General features: G+C 37.5%; 1 protein-coding gene across 1 annotated transcript in view; it reads left to right on the plus strand.

The window, feature by feature from the left end:
* The window catches only part of TTN (titin), a 239,629-nt gene that overhangs the window by 166,080 nt on the left and 51,118 nt on the right, over positions 1–22,431 (plus strand). Inside the window, 39 exon segments of the mRNA XM_035572644.1 lie at positions 22–324; positions 790–1,089; positions 1,178–1,474; positions 1,562–1,846; positions 1,938–2,231; positions 2,665–2,964; positions 3,088–3,396; positions 3,488–3,678; positions 4,164–4,593; positions 5,099–5,407; positions 5,811–5,959; positions 6,048–6,080; positions 6,179–6,308; positions 6,410–6,709; positions 6,797–7,114; positions 7,207–7,503; positions 7,612–7,911; positions 8,589–8,903; positions 9,000–9,148; positions 10,039–10,189; positions 10,288–10,569; positions 10,660–10,962; positions 11,086–11,388; positions 11,508–11,789; positions 12,240–12,539; positions 12,636–12,938; positions 13,056–13,364; positions 13,445–13,726; positions 13,969–14,268; positions 14,414–14,707; positions 14,823–17,789; positions 17,897–18,217; positions 18,330–18,614; positions 18,840–19,139; positions 19,439–19,741; positions 20,763–21,038; positions 21,151–21,450; positions 21,541–21,843; positions 22,072–22,371. Of these exon segments, the coding sequence (XP_035428537.1) occupies positions 22–324; positions 790–1,089; positions 1,178–1,474; positions 1,562–1,846; positions 1,938–2,231; positions 2,665–2,964; positions 3,088–3,396; positions 3,488–3,678; positions 4,164–4,593; positions 5,099–5,407; positions 5,811–5,959; positions 6,048–6,080; positions 6,179–6,308; positions 6,410–6,709; positions 6,797–7,114; positions 7,207–7,503; positions 7,612–7,911; positions 8,589–8,903; positions 9,000–9,148; positions 10,039–10,189; positions 10,288–10,569; positions 10,660–10,962; positions 11,086–11,388; positions 11,508–11,789; positions 12,240–12,539; positions 12,636–12,938; positions 13,056–13,364; positions 13,445–13,726; positions 13,969–14,268; positions 14,414–14,707; positions 14,823–17,789; positions 17,897–18,217; positions 18,330–18,614; positions 18,840–19,139; positions 19,439–19,741; positions 20,763–21,038; positions 21,151–21,450; positions 21,541–21,843; positions 22,072–22,371 (13,473 nt within the window).

The raw sequence follows: 22,431 nt of genomic DNA on the forward strand, positions 1-22,431 counted from the left end.
TTTTCCTTGATTTACTAACAGATACTCCTGGACCTCCAATAAACTTTGTATTTGAGGATGTGAGGAAAAATTCTGTCATTTGCAAGTGGGAGCCTCCCCTTGATGATGGTGGAAGTGAAATCCTGAACTATGTACTGGAAAAGAAAGACAACACAAAAGCTGAAATGGGTTGGGTCACTGTCAGTTCTACACTCAGGCAGTGTAAATTCCATGTAACAAAACTGATTGAAGGGAAAGAATATCTCTTCCGTGTATTTGCTGAAAATAGAGTTGGATCAGGGCCACCGTGTGTTTCAAAACCACTGACAGCGAAAGACCCTTTCTGTAAGTTTCCATTTTGAAATACAGTCTTTTCAGAAAACCACTGTAAATCTGCACAGGCTCTTAGAAAATTCAACTTCATCCTTGTGAAAGTTTCCCAGAAGAAAATTGAGCAATGTGATTATTGAACACCATGGAAAACCACTACTGAAATCCATGGAAATAAAGGGAAAAAACATCCTAATTACAATAGTGAAGAAATAAGAATAACAGTCACTGTCATAAAACTTTACATTTACACTGCTTAACATCTGAACCTTGATATTCTGTGTTCCATAGACTAATATTCTTACCAAAAGAGAGAACCAGTGCAAGTTTGATGACTGATTGCAGTTAGGAATCAAAGTTACTATGAAAGAGAGTAAAATAATTAAGAATTCCTTAAAATCAGTCATTTCTCATATCTTTGTTCTATCTTAACTCTGAATAAGACAGCAGTGATGACAAAATTATAACTTTTTTTTTCAGCTCCACCAGATCCTCCTAATAAGCCTGATGTGGAAGATGTTACCAGCAACAGTATGTTGGTTAAATGGAATGAACCAAAAGACAATGGCAGCCCAATCATAGGATATTGGATTGAAAAACGTGAAATTAATAGCACTCACTGGGCTCGGGTCAATAGGAACCTTGTGAATGCTCTAGAAATTAAAGTTGAAGGACTGTTGGAAGGGTTAACCTATATCTTCAGAGTATGTGCTGAAAACGCAGCTGGCCCTGGTAAATTTAGTCCACCATCAGATCCAAAAACTGCACAGGACCCAATAAGTAAGTAGCTTAACAGAAGATGGTAGCAGACTGATGACAGAATAGGATTCATAAACTTTAACTTCAATTTACATATATTTTTTTATAGTGCCACCTGGTCCACCCATTCCAAGGGTTGCTGATACAAGCTCGACTTCTGTTGAGTTAGAATGGGAACCTCCTATGTATAATGGTGGTGGAGATATCACTGGTTACCATGTATACAAACAACTAATGGGAACAAAAGAGTGGTCACGCTGCACAGAGAAACCCATTAAGGTTCGGCAGTATACTGTTAAAGAAGTCAGAGAAGGTGCAGACTATAAACTCCGTGTTACTGCACTTAATGCAGCTGGCGAAGGACCACCTGGTGAAACGGAACCTGTAACAGTTGCAGAACCTCAAGGTATTGCAATTTTCAAGAAATGTCCAGCTCCTAAAGGTGTATATGAATCTCTGTTTTGAACTAATGAATTAACCATTTCTTCTGCAGAACCTCCCACTGTTGAGCTGGACGTTTCTGTCAAAGCTGGCATTCAGATCATGGCTGGGCAAACTATTAAAATTCCTGCTACTGTGACAGGGCGTCCTACTCCCACCATTGCATGGACTGTTGAGGAGGGTGAATTAGACAAAGACAGAGTTGTTATTGAAAATGTTGGCAAAAAATCAGAGTTAACTATTAAGAATGCACTGAGAAAAGACCATGGAAGATATGTAATTACTGCTACCAACAGTAGTGGTTCCAAATCTGCAGGAACAAGAGTAGAAGTATTTGGTGAGAAAAATATTTTCCGAAATCAACTAAGCATTTCTTTTGGTAAAATAATCTTTGCACTTTATCCTACTTGTTTGATTTTTATTTTCAGATGTTCCTGGGCCAGTCCTTGACCTAAAGCCAGTGGTCACAAACAGAAAGATGTGTTTGCTTAACTGGTCTGATCCTGAAGATGATGGAGGAAGTGATATCATAGGCTTTATTGTTGAACGGAAGGATGCCAAAATGCATACATGGAGACTAGCTATAGACACAGAAAGATCTAAATGCGATATTACAGGTCTAGTTGAAGGGCAGGAATATAAATTTCGTGTCAGTGCCAAGAACAAGTTTGGTACTGGTCCACCTGTTGAAATAGGACCCATTCTTGCAGTTGATCCATTAGGTAGGATAATTAATTATGTTTTTGTTGTTGTTGTTGTTTTTACATAATTTAAATCTCTAGGAATACAGGTTAATAAAACAATAATGCTGTGTGGATTGCTTTCTGTACAGTTGCAGTGTATTTTCTTTCTCACTACCTGGATAAGGCATCTATCTTTACAGATCATTTACTTAACTCAGACCTGTAAAACAGTTCTGTAAAACTACTATGTCTCTTTATGTAATGAAATACCAGTGTCTACTGAGGCGCTGCTTGTTGCCTTTTTATTTGTATACATTAGAAACTTTCTAGTACCCATAACCATACTCAGATATTTTGCATATGAAAGATGCAGTTTTAAAAAGCCAGAGCTATTGTAGCTACTGTATTGATATAATTTAAAATTATTTAATATTGTCAATGTTTTTTCCTTATGATTTATCTGTGTTAATAGGTCCTCCAACAGCACCTGAGAGGTTCATGTACACAGAGAGGACAAAGTCAACCGTTACACTTGATTGGAAGCCTCCACGTAGCGACGGTGGTAGTCCTATCTTGGGATACATTGTTGAGAAGAGGAGACATGATTCAAAAGACTATGAAAGAGTTAACACAAAGCTCTGTCCTACCACATCACTTCTCGTTGAAAAACTCGATGAGCTCCATATGTATGAGTTCCGTGTCAAAGCTGTTAATGCCATTGGAGAGAGTGAACCATCGTTGCCTCTCAATGTAGTTATACAGGATGATGAAGGTATACCTGCTTTAAAGGGATCCATACAAATATCTCCAAAAACTGCAATACATTTTCTGTTTCATCTCAATCTTCACTGTCTCTTTGTCTATGTGTGTGTGTGTGTGTGTTTGTGCTTTTCAGTGCCTCCAACTGTAACATTACGCTTGGCTGTGAGAGGAGATACTATCAAAGTGAAGGCAGGAGAACCAGTTAATATTCCTGCTGATGTGACAGGACTGCCAATGCCAAAGATTGAATGGGACAAGAATGAAGTTTTAATTGACCAAACATCCAGTGCACTTAAGATAACCAAGGAAGAAGTATCTAGAAGTGAGGCAAAAACTGAACTTATCCTGCCTGCAGCAGTGAGAGATGATAAAGGCACTTACACTGTGCGAGCTTCCAATCGTCTTGGTACTGCATTTCGCAATGTGCATGTTGAAGTGTATGGTAAGGATGTGACATTTAAATAAAATGACAGCTAATAAAATGTTTTTATCTTTTTCTTAATGTAATTCTGTGTTCTTTTGCTTCCATGCAGATCGTCCTTCTCCACCAAGAAACCTTGCCATTTCTGATATTAAAGCAGAATCATGTTATTTAACATGGGATGCACCTCTCGATAATGGTGGTAGTGAAATTACCCATTACATTATTGAGAAACGTGATGCTAGTAGAAAGAAATCTGAGTGGGAAGAAGTCTCCAAAAGTGCTGTTGAGAGAAGATTTGGGGTAATTTATAAAATATTTTTATTATATGCTTCAGTTTGCTTAAAAAAATGGCAATAATTCACACTAAATGAAAACTGCTACTTGCATAGATACCTATGCTAGTGTTTCATTTAGAGTCCATAATTACTGGATGCGTGTTGCCCATCTATGTGTATGTATTTTCCTCATGTGACAAAACAAAATAAGTTGTTCCTTTTTGCTGTTTAATCTCAGCTGAGTTTGGATGACATCTTCTTTTCCATTTTTCAGTCTTATTTGCAGCTTTACCAAATGCAAAGAGAAACTCGGTGACATTTTTATTTATATTTGGTCCTATGAACACGAAATAAAAATACACCCAGGGCATGGCATGTGGCTATGTAGCTACATATGTAAAAGTATATCAATAATGTTCCAAGATATAATTTAAAGCCAAAACCCCTAAATAACTGCAAATAAACTTATTCTGAAAATAGATGCATGTTGACTGAAATCTTATTTTTCAGGTGTGGAATCTTGCAACAAATGAAAAGTATCAATTTAGAGTCCGGGCTGTAAACAAATATGGAATAAGTGATGAATGCCTCTCAGAAAAAGTTGTTATTAAGGATCCCTATGGCCTTCCTGGACCTCCTGGAAAGCCAAAAATTTTAGATCGCACTAGATCATCAATGCTGGTGACATGGGAGCCTCCTTTGAACAACGGTGGCAGCCCAATAACTGGTTATTGGCTGGAAAAGAGAGAGGTGGGAGGTGTTTACTGGTCACGTGTTAACAGGGCTCCAGTAACAAAACCATCAGTAAAAGGTCTAGAGTACAACGTGCTTCGTTTGGCTGAAGGTGTGGAATACCAGTTCAGAGTTATGGCCGAAAATCTTGCTGGAATTGGCCCTCCCAGTGAACCATCAGATCCTGCTTTAGCAGCAGATCCTATATGTAAGTCTATAATTTGTATGCCTACTTTTAAGGACTGTATCACACTAGAACCACAGCGTGCTAAATGTTGAATTTAGTGCAGTTAATCAAATGCATTGTTTTCCTTAAACCAAAAAGATGTTGTTGATGCAAAATAGTTGCCTATTTTGCTGTTTTTCACTGTTTTTAAGATAATTAGCTAATTTTACTTTCTGACATGTCCTTTATGTACATTAAACTGTGATTATATCTGTGCAAATGTTGCCAAATATACCTGAGTTCAGAATCAGATTTTTATATAATTATTTTCCTTTGTTGTTAGAGTTCAACATTTGTGCCTTTTACCTTAAATATTCCTCAATAATATATGTAACATATGTAATTACTATGCATGTTCTAGAATTATGCACTCTATGTATGACTGGAAAAAAAAAAAGTGCTTGCATTCTCCTAGAAACTATTCAGGAATACATATGTAGACACTAACTCTCAGGTAACTTTTGCTTGCTTGCTCTTGTTTTACAAGTTGTGCCTGGTCCACCATCTTGCCCCGAGGTCAAAGACAAAACCAAATCATCTGTGGCTTTAGCATGGAAGCCTCCACAGAAGGATGGTGGCAGCCCAATAAAAGGATATATTGTTGAAATGCAAGATGAAGGAAGTACTGATTGGAAAAAGGTGAACGAAGGAGACAAACTCTTTCCCACTTGTGAATGTGTTATACCCAATTTGAAAGAGCTCAGAAAATACCGGTTTAGGGTGAAAGCTGTAAATGCTGCTGGAGAATCAGAACCAAGTCCTGCAACATCTGAAATACCTGTCCAAGATATTCTCGGTAAGTGTTTTGGGAATTATTTTAGATATTTATATCAAAATGCCACCTACTGCTGAGAATGGTTGAGCAGGAAGACAATCAAGCAGAGTCAAAACCAATCAAGTAATTATGCAAGAGTGCAATACAAGACTGACATTTTGGAAAGTGTCATGATGGTCCTTACGAGGGTATGATACATTACAACACAGATGAGCACCAAAAGCTATGTTACAGAAATACTTCGTATTTTATAAAGAAATTACTACCCCAAAAAAATGCTTTATTTATATACTTCCCAGCTTTTTGCACACTCAGCTTTTTCACATAAACATGCATTCTGCATGTGTGACTAGGAGTTTAGACTAGTGCTGAGAGAAATTTACTCAGTAGCTCTGAAAATTTATATACTAAAATATTTTTGCAGAGGAGCCAGAAATCTTCCTTGATATTGGAGCACAGGATTTTCTCTCTTGTCGTGCTGGCACAACAATTAAAATCCCAGCTGTTATCAAGGGTCGTCCAGTTCCAAAATCATTTTGGGAGTTTGAAGGAAAAGCAAAGACAACAGCAAAGGTTAGGAAAAGAAAAAACTTTCTTTTTCATCTATTGCTAGACATGTAAGTATATCGCCTTCATATTTACTTTTTCCCTTTATTTATAGGAGGGAGGTCATAATGTACCTGAAGAAGCTCAGGTAAAGCAAATATTTTTTTAACTTCAGTATTGCAACATCTTTCAAATGTAAATATTTAAAGTTGGTCTATAACTTCTTTTTCTTTCTATGATGCACAGGTGGAAGCAACTGATACACGTTCAGTGATTATCATTCCTGAGTGCAACAGAAGTCATTCTGGACGATACAGTATTACAGCAAAAAACAAAGCGGGACAAAAAACTGTGCATATCAGAGTCAATGTGCTTGGTATGGTTTACACATACTGAAATGTTCAGATAGTAGGTTTATTTTATTTTTTTTCTGTGTCGTTATGTGACATTGTTTCTATTGCGCTTTTACCTTAACAGATGTCCCAGGTCCACCCAAAGACCTAAAAGTAAGTGATATCACAAGAGGTAGTTGCAAACTTTCATGGAAGATGCCAGACGATGATGGTGGAGATAGAATCAGAGGATATGTCATAGAAAAAAGAACTATTGACGGGAAAGCATGGACAAAAGTCAATGCAAACTGTGGAAGCACTTCCTTTGTTGTACCTGATCTCATAGCTGGCCAAGAATATTTCTTCCGGGTACGTGCAGAAAACCGTTTTGGTGTTGGCCCTCCTGCAGAAACTATTCAACGGACCACAGCCAGGGATCCAATTCGTAAGTTAAATCAAGGTGAATAGAATTCTTTGAAACCAAATGGTATTGTACGGTGTATTTATTCACATTTCTGTTTCCTTTGCGAAGATCCTCCTGATCCACCTATTAAATTAAAGATTGGCCTTGTAACCAAGAACACAGTGAGCTTGACATGGAAGCCACCAAAGAATGATGGTGGAGCTCCTGTTACTCATTATAATGTTGAATGTCTGCGCTGGGATCGTACTGGAGAAGTGAAAGAGACTTGGAAACAATGCAACAGACGTGATGTAGAGGAAACAAAGTTTACTGTTGAGGATCTTGTAGAAGGTGGAGAATATGAATTTAGAGTCAAGGCTGTAAATATAGCAGGTCCTAGTAGGCCGTCAGCCACTGTTGGCCCTCTCATTGTCAAAGACCAGACATGTAAGTAGTAGCTAATACCAGTAAATACAGATTCCACTCTACAATTATGCAGCATTTTTGTATGTTAATTTTTTTCCAACATTTCATCATAGGCCCACCATCTATTGAACTCAAAGAATTTATGGAGGTTGAAGAAGGAACAGATGTTAACATCGTGGCTAAGATAAAAGGTGTACCCTTCCCCACATTAACGTGGCTAAAAGCTTCTCCAAAGAAACCAGATGACAAAACACCAGTGCTGTATGACCAACATGTCAACAAGATTGTTGGTGAAGATTCTTGCACTTTATTGATTCAACAATCTCGCAGAAGTGATACAGGCTTATATACTATAACAGCTGTAAATAATCTAGGAACTGCTTCAAAAGAGATGAGACTAAATGTTCTAGGTAGATGTCAAGAACTCTTATATGTTACACAAATTGATAACATTCCTGTGACACTTTATCTGAATCACATTTGAAATTAATTCTTCTTTATAAAAATTTATCTTTTAGGCCGTCCTGGACCTCCAGTGGGACCTATTAAATTTGAATCCATTTTGGCTGACAAAATTACAATATCATGGCTTCCACCGTTAGATGATGGTGGTTCTAAGATTACAAATTATGTTATTGAGAAAAAAGAAGCAAATAGGAGGACATGGGTACCGGTTACCAATGAGCCTAAGGAATGCTTATTCACTATTCCCAAGTTGATGGAAGGCCATGAATATGTGTTCCGCATTATGGCACAAAATAAATATGGTATTGGAGAACCTTTGGATAGTGAACCAGAAACAGCAAGAAACCTTTTCAGTAAGTAGGAATTTCAAATTATGTCAGTTGTCTTCATACACTGGTCTGTGTGCAGCATCTGCAAAATACTACTACTGCTTTTCTCTCTTCACTTATGTAAACTTTCTAGAGTAGATTAAAGAGGTTTATCATTAGTATTTGGTTCTTAAAAGCATGTGTAATATTGGAAAAACACTTTTTTTCCCCTTGCTATAAATTTAAATTATTTCCAGTTTTTTTAAGGTGTAAATATACAAATAAGGTTTTATCTTAAAGATTTAGGTCAGATTCTGTTGTATTTGAGATATTATTGATCTTATAGATCAAAATGTTTCTGCTTTGAATATTGAAAGAGAAATTAAACCAAGTAGCTCTGATGTAAAAGGAATGTTAGACTGACGAGAGAAATCAATTTTTAAAACATTCAAGATTAGGCCAGACATTGAAATGAGGTACTGGTCAAGGAAGGCAAGGAAAACTCATTCTTCACTATTGTTATTAGAAAGAAAGATACTTTTTCACAGAAGTGTACATACATGAAAAGGGATAGGAAGATGAATAAAGGAAGGAGTCTTGTGCAGATGGGTAACTACCTAATGCAATTACTATCATGTAACTGCACAGTTGTTTTGTACCTTAGATGTCTTCATTTTCCTGTAGCATTTTTTTCCAAGCTATGTATAATTTTTTCCCCCCAGCTGTTCCTGGACCATGTGAGAAGCCAACAGTTAGCAGTATAACACGTGACTCCATGACTGTAAACTGGGAAGAACCAGAACATGATGGTGGCTCACCTATTACTGGTTACTGGTTGGAGCGCAAAGAAACTACTGGAAAGAGATGGACCAGGGTTAACCGTGATCCAATCAAACCTATGACACTGGGTGTTTCATACAAAGTTACAGGTCTCATTGAAGGCTCTGAGTATCAATTCCGTGTATCAGCTATTAATGCAGCTGGTGTTGGTCCACCAAGCATGCCATCTGATCCAGCAATTGCTAGAGATCCTATTGGTAAAGTTTTTAGGTTCCTATTTTTGTATTTGAAAATAATAAAATGAGAACATATAGTATACTGTTATGCTGCAACTGTGTAATGATATCTTTCAGCCCCACCTGGCCCTCCTATCCCAAAAGTTACTGATTGGACAAAATCTTCTGTAGACTTGGAATGGACACCACCATTAAAGGATGGTGGCTCTAGGATCACTGGCTACGTTGTTGAGTATAAAGAGGAAGGAAAGGAAGAATGGGAAAAGGTAGGTGAAAAATATTACAGAATCTGAATTTCTTCTCTCAGTGTGTTTATCAAATGAAATCCCTCCAGAAAATACATTTTCACAAATTTTCATTATGCAAGTTATTTTCTAAAACTTCATATTTTTGCACCATAATTATTTTCATATGTTTAAAATATAAGACCAAATTTAAAAGTCAGTAAGTGCCATTGTAGTTTCCTAATCTTAGATTTTAATTCTGTATTTAAAGATGTGACAAAAGAGGTAGGTATCTGTGATGGTTTTTTTAAATTCCATGATTAAATATTTGGCAAAGGTATGTAATCTTTGATAAAAACAAACCAAAAACAAAACAAAACAAAAAAAGAAGAAAAAAAATAAACTATCACTGGATTAATCTGTGCCAAATTATTTATAACTACTATGTCCCTACATTTTCCTACTGTTTTCAGCAATGCATTTCTGACAACTTAAGTGATGCATACCTTGGCCAGTTTTTTGTATCTCCATAGACACTGGGCTGCATTTAAAGTAATACCTAAATTTCCTGCACTGTTTCCTTGCAAACAGGCTTCATATTGGGGTTTATAAAAGAACAAAGAATTCCCTTTTTCCACCGTAGTCACTTATATAAAATTATTTGATAAATAATTCTTCTGAGACTACAGACTATTGTAATTTCTGTAACCTTCTTGGTTGTTAAAAGTACCAAAAATGTCAGTCTTCAGAACAATGGTTTGTATGTCCTGTATTTCTTTGCAGTTTCTGAAGACTAACATATGAGCTAGATCACTGTATGCTTAATACAGTCTTGTGCTTATAAATGCAAAAAAAAAAAGTCATCTGCTTCAAACATCACAAAGAATTTGATGGTACCTTGATGGTGGCTGATTTTATAATATTTCTTCCAGGTAAAAGATAAAGAAGTTAGAGGAACCAAGTTTGTTGTGGCAGGATTAAAAGAAGGATGTTTTTACAAATTTAGAGTTAGGGCAGTGAATGCTGCTGGCATCGGAGAGCCTGGAGAAGTTACAGACATTATTGAAATGAAGGACAGAATTGGTATTACATTTACATTTTTGTCATTTACATTTACATTTTTAGTTACATTTTCTCAAAATGAGAATAAAAAACACTGATTTTTTTCTTGCCTCCCACAGTGGCTCCGGATATTAATTTGGATGCTAGTGTCAGGGACAGAATTGTTGTTCATGCTGGAGGAGTAATTCGGATTATAGCATATGTCTCAGGAAAACCAGCCCCAACAGTGACTTGGAGCAGAGTTGACCAAGCTTTACCTGAAGAAGCTAAAATTGAAGAAACAGCTATTAGTTCTTCTTTAGTCATCAAGAATTGCAAAAGGAGCCACCAGGGTGTATACACTCTTCTGGCTAAAAATGCAGGTGGTGAGCGGAAGAAGACCATTATTGTTGATGTGCTAGGTAAAGAGCAATTCCACTTCTTGTGAACAAGTTAAATTTCATAACATTCAGTATGTACACTTAAATACTCCATTTCTTCTTTGCTTTCAGATGTGCCAGGCCCTGTTGGCATGCCATTCCTTACTGAGAACCTAACCAACGATTCTTGTAAATTGACATGGTTTACTCCAGAAGATGATGGCGGTTCTCCTATTACCAATTATATAATTGAAAAACGTGAATCTGACCATAGAGCTTGGACTCCAGTAAGCTATACAGTTACAAGACAGAATGCTACCGTTCAGGGGCTGACTGAAGGGAAAGCCTACTTTTTCCGAATTGCAGCTGAGAATATAATTGGCATGGGTCCATTCACAGAGACAACAAAAGAGATCGTCATTAGAGATCCAATAAGTAAGTACATTTGACGGTTTAGATTATTGTCATATGAGACGAATTTGCAGAAAAATTTACCATATTTACCATATTTTTTACAAAAATTTACCATATTTACCATATTTTTATGTTTGTTCACAGCTGTTCCTGACCGTCCAGAAGACCTGGAGGTAAAAGCAGTTACCAAGAACTCTGTTACATTAACTTGGAACCCTCCAAAATATAATGGAGGATCGGATATCACCATGTATGTTCTAGAGAGTCGTCTCATTGGAAAAGAGAAATTCCACAAAGTTACAAAAGAGAAAATGCTTGACAGGAAATATACTATAGAAGGCTTGAAAGAGGGTGACACCTATGAATATCGTGTGAGTGCTTGCAATATTGTGGGGCAAGGCAAGCCATCATTTTGCACAAAACCAATCACATGCAAAGATGAAATTGGTATGTATATTTCCATAATTTTTTTTGAAAACAGTCATCACATTTTCTGATTTCATATTTTTTTCTTATTAATATTGTTGACATTGTGGACATTGTAGTTTTTTAATTTCATTTTTCAGCTCCGCCATCACTTGACCTTGACTTTAGAGACAAGCTTATTGTTCGGGTTGGTGAAGCATTCAGCCTGACTGGACGTTACTCAGGAAAGCCTACACCAAAAGTTACTTGGCTAAAGGATGATACTGTTGTGAAAGAAGATGACCGTACAAAGATCAAGACAACTCCTACAACTCTTTGTTTGGGGATACTAAAATCTGTCCGTGAAGACTCAGGCAAATATTGTATTACTGTAGAGAACAGCACAGGATCAAGAAAAGGGTTTTGTCAAGTTAATGTTGTTGGTAGGTTTTCCTGATAAATAGTATTGTCTTTGATGTTTTATAGTGATTAGAATTCATTGAATTTGTAAAATGTTAATGCATCCTTTATTACAATATTTTGATGTATTGCAATTGTATTTGACTGAAATACTATTTACTGATTTTGATTCATAGTTAACTCTGACTTAGTTTATTCAATATGAATAAGTTAATATTTTTACATGCACTTAAATAATGTCAGTAGAAAATGTCAGTCATCAAATACCTTATACACATTGAGGAATAAGATCCAGTGAGTCAAACAAGTTTTAAAGAAAAATAGTGTTGAGGTTTTGACTCCTTATTAAGAATATGATCCCAGGTTTCTGTTTTCATATTATATTTACTATATTGACACTATTTTAATCTACATCATTATCTGAAGTTCTTATAAAAGCATAAGTATGATTTATTTATTTTTTTCTTAAACAGATCGCCCATCACCTCCAGTGGGCCCAGTTATATTTGATGAAGTTCATAAAGATCACATGGTAGTTTCCTGGAAACCTCCACTAGATGATGGAGGTAGTGAAATTACAAATTACATTGTTGAGAAGAAGGATGCACACAGGGATCTGTGGATGCCAGTTACATCTGCCACAGTTAAGACAACATGCAAAATTCCTAAACTGCTTGAAGGAAGAGAATATCAAATTCGAATTTATGCTGAAAATCTATACGGCATAAGTGATCCTCTCATCTCTGATGAGATGAAAGCCAAAGACCGTTTCAGTATGTCACTCATTTGCTATCTTATTTTGATACTTTAATCTTTAACCTGTTTGTTGTGCTCATGAATTCTTGTTTGTTTGGTTGTTTTTTTTCTAGATGTTCCCGATGCACCTGAGCAACCAATCATTAAGGACGTTACAAAAGACTCTGCAGTGGTGGTTTGGAACAAACCATATGATGGAGGCAAGCCAATAACAAACTATATTGTAGAAAAGAAGGAAACAATGGCAACTAGATGGGTCAGAGTTACCAAAGACCCAATTTTCCCCAGTACTCAGTTCAAAGTACCTGACCTCCTTGAAGGCTGTCAATATGAATTCCGTGTTTCAGCAGAAAATGAAATTGGCATTGGTGATCCTAGTCCACCGTCAAAGCCAATTTTCGCTAGAGATCCAATTGGTAAAGTATTAAATTTTATTTCTCATTGAATTTTTAATGCATTCTTGATTTTAGTTAGAAATCTGTATTAACGTTTTTCTTTTTTCCTTTTTTTTTTTTTGGTTCATTTTTTAACAGTAAAACCAAGTCCACCTGTTAATCCAGAAGCAGTAGATAAAACTAAGAATACAGTTGATTTATCTTGGCAACCACCACGCCATGATGGTAACGGCAAGATAATTGGCTATCTTGTTGAATATCAGAAAGTTGGAGACGAAGAATGGAAAAAGGCCAATCTTACAGCAGATTCATGTCCTGAAACAAAATATAAAGTCACGGGACTTACTGAAGGTTTGACCTATAAATTCAGGGTCAAGGCAGTCAATGCAGCAGGTGAATCTGAACCAGCCTATGTTCCTGATCCAATAGAAGTAAAGGACAGACTTGGTGAGTATAACAAAATCACATAAGTTTACTTAAGATTTTTTTTTCTCTCATTTTATAAAAAAATATCATTTTGATTCCAGAACCTCCCGAGCTGATACTGGATGCTAATATGGCCCGAGAACAGCATGTAAAAGCTGGAGATACCCTGAGACTTAGTGCTGTTATTAAAGGTGTTCCATTCCCAAAAGTTTCTTGGAAGAAAGAAGATCATGAGGTCTCACCGAAAGCTGATATTGAGATTACAGGAGTTGGCAGTAAACTTGAAATTCGTAACACTGTCCATGAAGATGGTGGAATTTACTCCCTGACAGTTGAGAATCCAGCTGGTTCAAAGACTGTTTCAGTAAAAGTTGTTGTCTTAGGTAATCTTTTTGATGTTCCTTTTGTACTGCCTGGTTTTATTCTTTAATTAGAGATTAAGAAAGGAATGTCAGGAAAATATCAGTAAATTAAGATATAAGAAATTACAAAATACTCAGTAGGGAGAAAAACTGAAGCTTATAGGAAATACTTTTTCTCTTGAGGTTTGCTAATTTTTTGTTGTTGATTTTTTTTAATGCTTTGATTATCAAATAGATAACAGATTTGTTTTTGGCAATATTAGATAAGCCTGGTCCACCTAGAAATCTGCAAATCAGTGAAGTTAGAAGTGATTCTTGCTACCTCACTTGGAAGGAACCAGAAGATGATGGTGGTTCTGTCATTACCAACTATGTGGTGGAAAGGAAAGATGTAGCTTCTGCACAGTGGGTACCCGTCTCATCATCCTCCAAGAAACGTAGTCACATGGCTAAATATCTGATGGAAGGCACTCAGTATCTCTTCCGAGTTGCTGCTGAGAATCAGTTTGGTAGAGGACCATATGTGGAAACGATCAAGCCAATTAAAGCTATAGATCCACTGCGTAAGTGTTATTCATCTGTATTATTTGTTTGTTCAAATTGCTCTAGGTAATTTTTGAATGATTTTGTTGGTACTAATGTGAACGTGGTATGCTGCTACTATATATCGGCCATCTAGTAACTGGTTTGGGTTTTGTATTTTAAAAGATCCTCCAGGGCCACCAAAGAATCTACATCATGTAGATGTTGACAAGACTGAAGTTTCCCTTGTTTGGAATCGACCAGATCGTGATGGTGGTGCTGAGATAACTGGATATTTGGTGGAGTATCAAGAAGATGGTGCAGATGAGTGGACAAAGTTCCAGACAGTCCCCATGCTAGACTGTGTTGTTACAGGCTTACAAAAAGGAAAAATATACAAATTCCGTGTGAAGGCTCAGAATATTATTGGCCTTAGCCTTCCAGATACAACTATACCAATAGAATGTCAAGAAAAACTAGGTAATTTTTAGTTTTTCATGTTGTTTCACTGATTCTTTCTCACCTTTAAGTATTCACTCTGAAAAGCATAACGTAATTTCTGTGTTTGTTTTTTTTTTTTTTTTTCTAATTTCAGTACCACCATCTGTGGAACTAGATGTGAAGTTAATTGAAGGTCTTGTTGTTAAAGCTGGTACCACAGTGAGACTTCCTGCAATTATGAGAGGTGTGCCAGTTCCAACTGCAAGATGGGTTACTGATGGCATTGAAATTAAAACAGAAGGCAGACATAAGATTGAGACTGATAATTATTCAACTGTGCTTACCATCAAAGACTGTGTAAGAAAAGATACAGGAGAATATCTACTCACAGTATCTAATTCAGCTGGCAGCAAAACTGTTGCTCTACATCTTACAGTGTTGGATGTCCCTGGCCCACCAACAGGTCCTATTAATATTCTTGAAGTAACACCAGATCATATGGTTATTTCTTGGCGCCCTCCTAAAGATGATGGTGGGAGTCCTATAATAAACTATATTGTTGAGAAGCGTCAATCAAAGAAAGAAACTTGGGGAGTGGTTAGCTCTGGAACAAGTCACACAAAAATTAAGATTCCACGACTACAGAAAGGCTGTGAATATATTTTCCGTGTTCGGGCAGAAAATAAGATAGGCATTGGTGCACCTCTTGATTCAGAACCAACAGTTGCTAAACATATGTTTGATCCACCATCCCCACCTGGTAAACCAACAGTTTATGATATTACAGAAAATGCTGCAACAGTGTCTTGGACCCTACCAAAGTCTGATGGTGGAACTCCAATAACTGGTTACATACTCGAACGTCGGGAAGCATCTGGTAAATGGGTGCGTGTCAATAAGGCTCCAATACTTGATATGAAATACAGAGTCACTGGTCTCTTTGAAGGCAACACATATGAATTCAGAGTTTTTGCAGAAAACATGGTGGGCTTAAGCAAACCATCCCCAAGCTCTGATCCAGTAAAAGCATCACGTCCTATCACTCCTCCTGGACCACCCATTAATCCAAAATTAAAAGACAAAACCAAAGAAACAGCTGATCTTGTGTGGACAAAGCCCCTCAAAGATGGTGGCAGCCCAATTCTGGGATACATTGTGGAATGTCAGAAAACTGGAACTACACAGTGGAATAGGATTAACAAAGATGAACTCATTCGACAATGTGCCTTTAGAGTACCTGGGTTAATAGAAGGAAATGAATATAAATTCCGAATAAAAGCTGTCAATATTGTGGGAGAGGGAGAACCACGAGAACTGGCAGAAACTGTACTTGCAAAGGATATTCTTTCTCCTCCAGAAGTAAACCTAGATGTGACCTGTCGAGACTTAATTACTGTCCGAGTAGGTCAAACAATCCGTATTACTGGTAAAGTAAAAGGCAGGCCAGATCCTGAAATAACATGGTCTAAGGATGGAAAAGTACTGGTCCAAGAAAAACGTGTTGAAATAGTCCATGATCTACCTAATGTTGAACTGCAAGTGAAAGAAGCCAAAAGATCTGATCATGGCAAATATATAATAGCAGCTAAGAACAGCTGTGGACATGCTCAAGCTTTTGCCATTGTTAATGTACTTGACAGACCTGGACCATGTCAGAACCTGAAAATAAGCTATGTTACAAAAGATTCTTGCATGATTGCTTGGGAAAGTCCAGTGGATAATGGTGGCTCAGAAATTACAAATTATATAGTAGAGTACCGTCAACCAAACCAGAGGGGATGGTCAATTGTGTCTTCTGATATCACTAAACGGTTAGTGAAGGCAAATCTTATAGAGAACCGTGAATATTTCTTCAGAGTTTGTGCAGAAAACAAAATAGGTCCAGGTCCTTGCATTGAGACTAAAACTCCCATCCTTGCCATAAATCCTATTGACAAGCCTGGAGAGCCAGAAAATCTTCACATTGCAGAGAAAGGAAAAACATTTGTATATCTGAAATGGAGAAGGCCTGATTATGACGGTGGAAGCCCTAACTTAAGTTATCATGTGGAGAGAAAACTGAAAGATTCAGATGAATGGGAAAGGGTTCACAAAGGCAGCATTAAGGAAACACACTACATGGTAGATAAATGTGTTGAAAATAAGATCTACCAATTCAGAGTTCAAACCAAGAATGAGGCAGGTGAAAGTGACTGGGTAAAAACCGCTGAAGTCACTGTGAAGGAAGATCTGCAGAAACCAGTGTTAGACTTGAAGTTAAGTGGGGTGTTAACTGTGAAAGCAGGTGATCCAATTAGAATTGAGGCTGGAGTCAGAGGAAAACCACATCCTGAAGTTGTATGGACAAAAGACAAAGATGCTACAGATCTTACCAGATCTCCAAGAATCAGTATTGAAACAACTTCTGACACATCTAAGTTTGTTCTCACACAATCCAGGCGCAGTGATGGTGGGAAGTATGTGATTACTGCAACTAACACAGCTGGTAGCTTTGTGGCATATGCTACTGTTATTGTTTTGGATAAACCAGGTCCTGTAAGAAACTTGAAAGTCACTGACATTTCGAGTGATAGATGTACTGTTACCTGGGAACCTCCAGAGGATGATGGCGGTTGTGAAATACAAAACTACATCCTAGAAAAATGTGAAAGCAAGCGTATGGTTTGGTCTACATACTCTTCCTCTGTCCTAACAAACTATGCAAATGTGACACGTCTCATTGAAGGTAATGAATATATATTCAGAGTTCGTGCAGAGAATAAGATGGGCACTGGTCCGCCAACAGAAACACAGCCAATTATTGCAAAAACTAAATACGATAGACCTGGACGCCCTGACCCTCCGGAGGTCACAAGAGTTAATAAAGAAGAGATGACTGTAGTTTGGAATCCACCAGAATATGATGGTGGCAAGTCAATTACAGGATACATTTTAGAGAAGAAAGAGAAACGATCATTAAGATGGGTTCCTGTTACTAAGACTGCAATCCCTGAGAGACGAAAGAAGGTTACTAATCTCATCCCTGGTCATGAATATCAGTTCCGCGTCAGTGCTGAAAATGAGGTTGGACTTGGAGAACCAAGCTTACCATCAAGACCAGTAGTAGCAAAAGACCCAATAGGTATCGTACTACTGTATACTACTGTTGTTTGTTTGTTTGTTTTTAATGTTAACAGATTGTTAAATTGCATAACTATATTCTTATCTGTAACTTCTATTGTCTTTCAGAACCGCCTGGTCCTCCCACAAACTTGAGGGTGGTTGATAGCACAAAGAGTTCCATAACCCTTGGCTGGGGAAAACCAGTGTATGATGGTGGTGCTCCAATTATTGGATATGTTGTGGAAATTAGACCAAAAGTGGAAGGTGCTGATCCTGAAGCAGGATGGAAACGATGCAATGTTGCTGCCCAAGTTATTCATACAGAATTCACAGCCACTAGCCTGGATGAGAACCAATTATATGAGTTCAGAGTTTCTGCCCAAAACCAGGTTGGCCTTGGCCGGCCAGCTGAACTGAAAGAAGCTGTGTCTCCCAAAGAAATACTTGGTGATTTTTCCCATCTTCTTCATGAGTACTTGCACATAAACTTTATTTGCTCTGTTTTTCCTTTTTTCATGTACTAAACTTTGCATTTTATTTCTGTGAATTTGTCTTTCAGAACCTCCTGAGATTGAATTGGATGCAAGCATGAGAAAGTTGGTCACAGTCAGGGCAGGTTGCCCTATTAGACTTTTTGCTATTATTAGGGGTCGCCCAGCACCAAAAGTCACCTGGCGGAGAATGGGTGTTGATAACGTTATCAGAAAAGGACAAGTTGATCTAGTTGACACTATGGCCTTCTGTGTCATCCCTAATTCAACACGTGATGACTCAGGCAAATATTCATTGACACTTGTTAATGCAGCTGGGGAAAAGGCTGTGTTTGTGAACGTCAGAGTTCTGGGTGAGTAACTGAAAGAACTACATGTAGACATTGTTTTAACTTTTTACATTGTTTTAATTATATTGTATGTTCTACACAAAAATCTTTATTCCCCCTAATGCTATAATTTTTGAGTACAAATGTATCAACTAATGCTACCTCCCCCTGTCTAAGAGCCTATTAACCCCCTTTAATTTTAATTTATTAAAGAAGAAAAGACTAACATAAATTGAAATTCCTTTATAGATACTCCTGGACCTGTGTCGGACTTCAAGGCTTCAGATGTCACCAAGATGTCATGCCATCTTTCATGGGCACCTCCAGAGAATGATGGTGGTAGCCCAGTGACTCATTACATCCTGCAGAAACGTGAGGCTGACAGGAAGACCTGGGGAACAGTCACTGCAGAACTAAAGAAAACTAGTTTCCAAATTGCTAATCTTGTACCTGGAAATGAATATTTCTTTAGAGTAACAGCAGTAAATGAATATGGGTCAGGTGTTCCAAGTGACATACCAAAACCAGTCTTAGCAACAGATCCCCTATGTAAGTATGCCTTTATGCACATTTTATCATTTTCTCAAATTTAAGTAAGATTTTGCATTTATGAAAGCAGTTGTTTCTAAATAGGGCAATGCTACTATCTACTTAGCAACGAGCATAAATATTTGTGTCAGTTACTTTCAAATAACACAGTCTGTGAATATAGTACCTTTGCAATCATTCAAATTTTTCCTCTTTTCTGTATTGTCCTTGTTGACTTAGCATAGATAGTATCCAGTATTTCAGAAATTCTTGGTAATTCAGTGTTTAATGTTTCCTTTCCTTCTCCCCATCTGCAAAAGGTGAACCTGATCCACCAAGAAAACTTGAAGTTACTGAAATTACAAAGAACAGTGCCACTTTAGGCTGGCTGCCACCACTGCGTGATGGAGGCTCTAAAGTTGATGGGTACATTGTAAGCTACAAAGAAGATGACCAACCAGCAGATCGCTGGACAGAATATTCAATTGTCAAAGATCTCTCCATTGTTGTAGCTGGTCTGAAAGAAGGAAAGAAGTACAGGTTTAGAGTGGCAGCTCGAAATGCTGTAGGAGTAAGTTTGCCGAGAGAAACTGAAGGAGTATTTGAAATTAAGGAACAACTCAGTAAGTAATTAAATACTACCCATGTTGCAATACTCTCTTTAATAATGAAATGAACAACCATGCTTGTTCTTAGACTGAGAACCGGAAAGTCAAATACTTTATGAAGTCAGCTGAAGGATTACAGTTAACTGTACTGAATATTTTGACAGCTCAGAAAGGATGATGCGTGACCACTAATTGAGAATCGTTAAAGAATTTTGTGGGTGTGGTTTCAGTTTGAACCAGAAGATGAGAGAGAGGGAGAAATAATAAATACATCCAATTAACTAAAAATGAAAGAAAAAAACAGAACAGTAGTTTGGGAGATAAGTGGGCCCAGAAGTGGGCGTTGTTTTAAGACAATAGAAAATAAATTGCTTATATTGTAGAGTCAGCTGGGAATGTAAAGCTAAGGTACCGAGGACAAACTGGGGAGACCCTGAGGCACAGGAAGATGCAGGAGTATGGGACAGATAAGAACAGCCTTCTTCATCCGTGACGTGGAAATAGGTACAGGAGCAAGAGACTGAAACATAGCCAATGGCAGGAAGAAAAGTACACTAAGCATATAGCCAGGCATCTTTTGCTATAAATTGGGAAATTTTTGTGCAGAAGAAGTGGGAGAAGGGGCTTTAGTTGAAGAATAATTCAAAGGTAGTAAAAAGAGGCTGCAGAAATGGGTTTAATTCAGTGAGAATTCCAGTCTTTCTTTTCTCTTCCTTCATGTCTGTCTTGTAGAAAGACAGCAGGAACCCAAATTCCACATACACATGGGAATTATGTGTGCAGGAAGGTGATCCAAACTTTAAAATATTCTCTTATAATCTGGATGAGAATGTGAAAGTAAGACTGGAGTGGATATTGCACACTGCAGAATCTCTAGTTGTTCATAAGTGGAACCTAAATTAAAAATTACCAAGTCATTCTTACTGGTGATTCCACTTACGGAAAAGGAAGAGAACTTTCACATGAAAACATAAGAAAAAGTGAATTAATATGTCACAGAAGTTGAATTTATATGTCTCTGTGTATTTTTCTCCAGTCCCGCCTAAGATCCTGATGCCTGATCATGTTCACATTAAAGCTGGGAAGAAACTGAGAATTGAAGCACATGTATATGGGAAGCCTCAGCCAGTCTGCAAATGGCTGAAAGGAGATCAAGATGTAATTACATCCAGTCGCCTTGCTGTCCATAAAGCAGAAAAGTCTTCTGTTCTTATCATTAAGGATGTGACTAGAAAAGATTCTGATTTTTACACTCTTACTGCAGAAAATAGCTCTGGTACTGATAGTCAGAAAATCAGAGTGATAGTCATGGGTATGTTTCATTTAATTATTTTAAATCCAGCTTTATACAAAACTAGTTTTAGTGTATCCCAATGTTTGCCGTTTTCCCTTATACCTATTTCTTAATGTATTTCCATGTGTAGATAAGCCAGGTCCACCACAGCCCCCATTTGACATTTCTGAAATAGATGCTGATGCTTGCACTCTTGCATGGCATATACCTCTTGAAGATGGTGGCAGTAACATTACAAACTACATTGTTGAAAAATGTGATGTAAGCCGAGGAGATTGGGTAACAGCTTTAGCTTCTGTCACAAAGACAACCTGTAGAATTGGAAAACTGATTCCTGGAGAAGAGTACATGTTTCGTGTTCGTGCCGAAAATCGTTTTGGGATTTCTGAGCCACTTAATTCTGGCAAGATGATTGCAAGGTTCCCATTTGGTACGTCAGTTTTTAGTAGCAGCATTTCTCTTTTTAGTCCTCCTAATAAGAAGGCATGTGATTGATATCCAATTTTGTATTTCTTTATAGATGTTCCCAGTGAACCAAAGAATGCACGTATTACCAAGGTTAATAAGGACTGCATTTTTGTTGCCTGGGATAGACCAGATAGTGATGGAGGCAGTCCAATCACTGGTTATCTCATTGAGCGAAAAGAAAGGAACAGTTTACTGTGGGTGAAAGCTAATGACACAGCTGTTCGCTCTACAGAGTACCCTTGTGTAGGGCTCATCGAAGGTCTTGAGTATACTTTCAGAATTTATGCGCTGAACAGAGCTGGAGCAAGTAAGCCTAGTAAACCAACTGAATTTGTCACAGCAAGAGCACCAGTCGGTAAGTCAAACGTATCAATGATTTGCAGCAGGCTGTTGTTTTTATGGTTATTTTCAGTATATCTGCAACTCTATAATCTTCAGTTTGCATTTACATTTATGTTTTTGTGTTTGCTGTGAGTGCACTGTGTGGTTGTACTGTAAACAGGATCCATCACAATTAAAGCCACTTTTTAATATGTTAACCCTTTTGGCAAAACAGACTATAACATGATCTTCCTTGCCTTAGATCCCCCTGGAAAACCTGAAGTTATTGATGTCACTAAGAGTACTGTGTCACTGGCATGGACAAGACCAAAGCATGATGGTGGTAGCAAGCTTATTGGCTACTTTGTTGAAGCTTGCAAATTACCTGGTGATAAGTGGGTCCGGTGCAATACAACTCCACATCAAATACCCCTAGAAGAGTACACTGCTACTGATTTGGAAGAAAATGCTCAATATCAATTTAGAGCAATTGCTAAGACAGCAGTTAATATTAGCAGACCTTCAGAACCTTCTGATCCAGTGACCATTCGTCCAGAAAATGGTAAGAAATGCAAAAGCATTTAAGAACTCTGATGAGAGTCTCTCCATACTGAATTCATGT

Source organism: Cygnus atratus, chromosome 6, assembly GCF_013377495.2.
Source record: "Cygnus atratus isolate AKBS03 ecotype Queensland, Australia chromosome 6, CAtr_DNAZoo_HiC_assembly, whole genome shotgun sequence".
Taxonomy (NCBI): domain Eukaryota; kingdom Metazoa; phylum Chordata; class Aves; order Anseriformes; family Anatidae; genus Cygnus; species Cygnus atratus.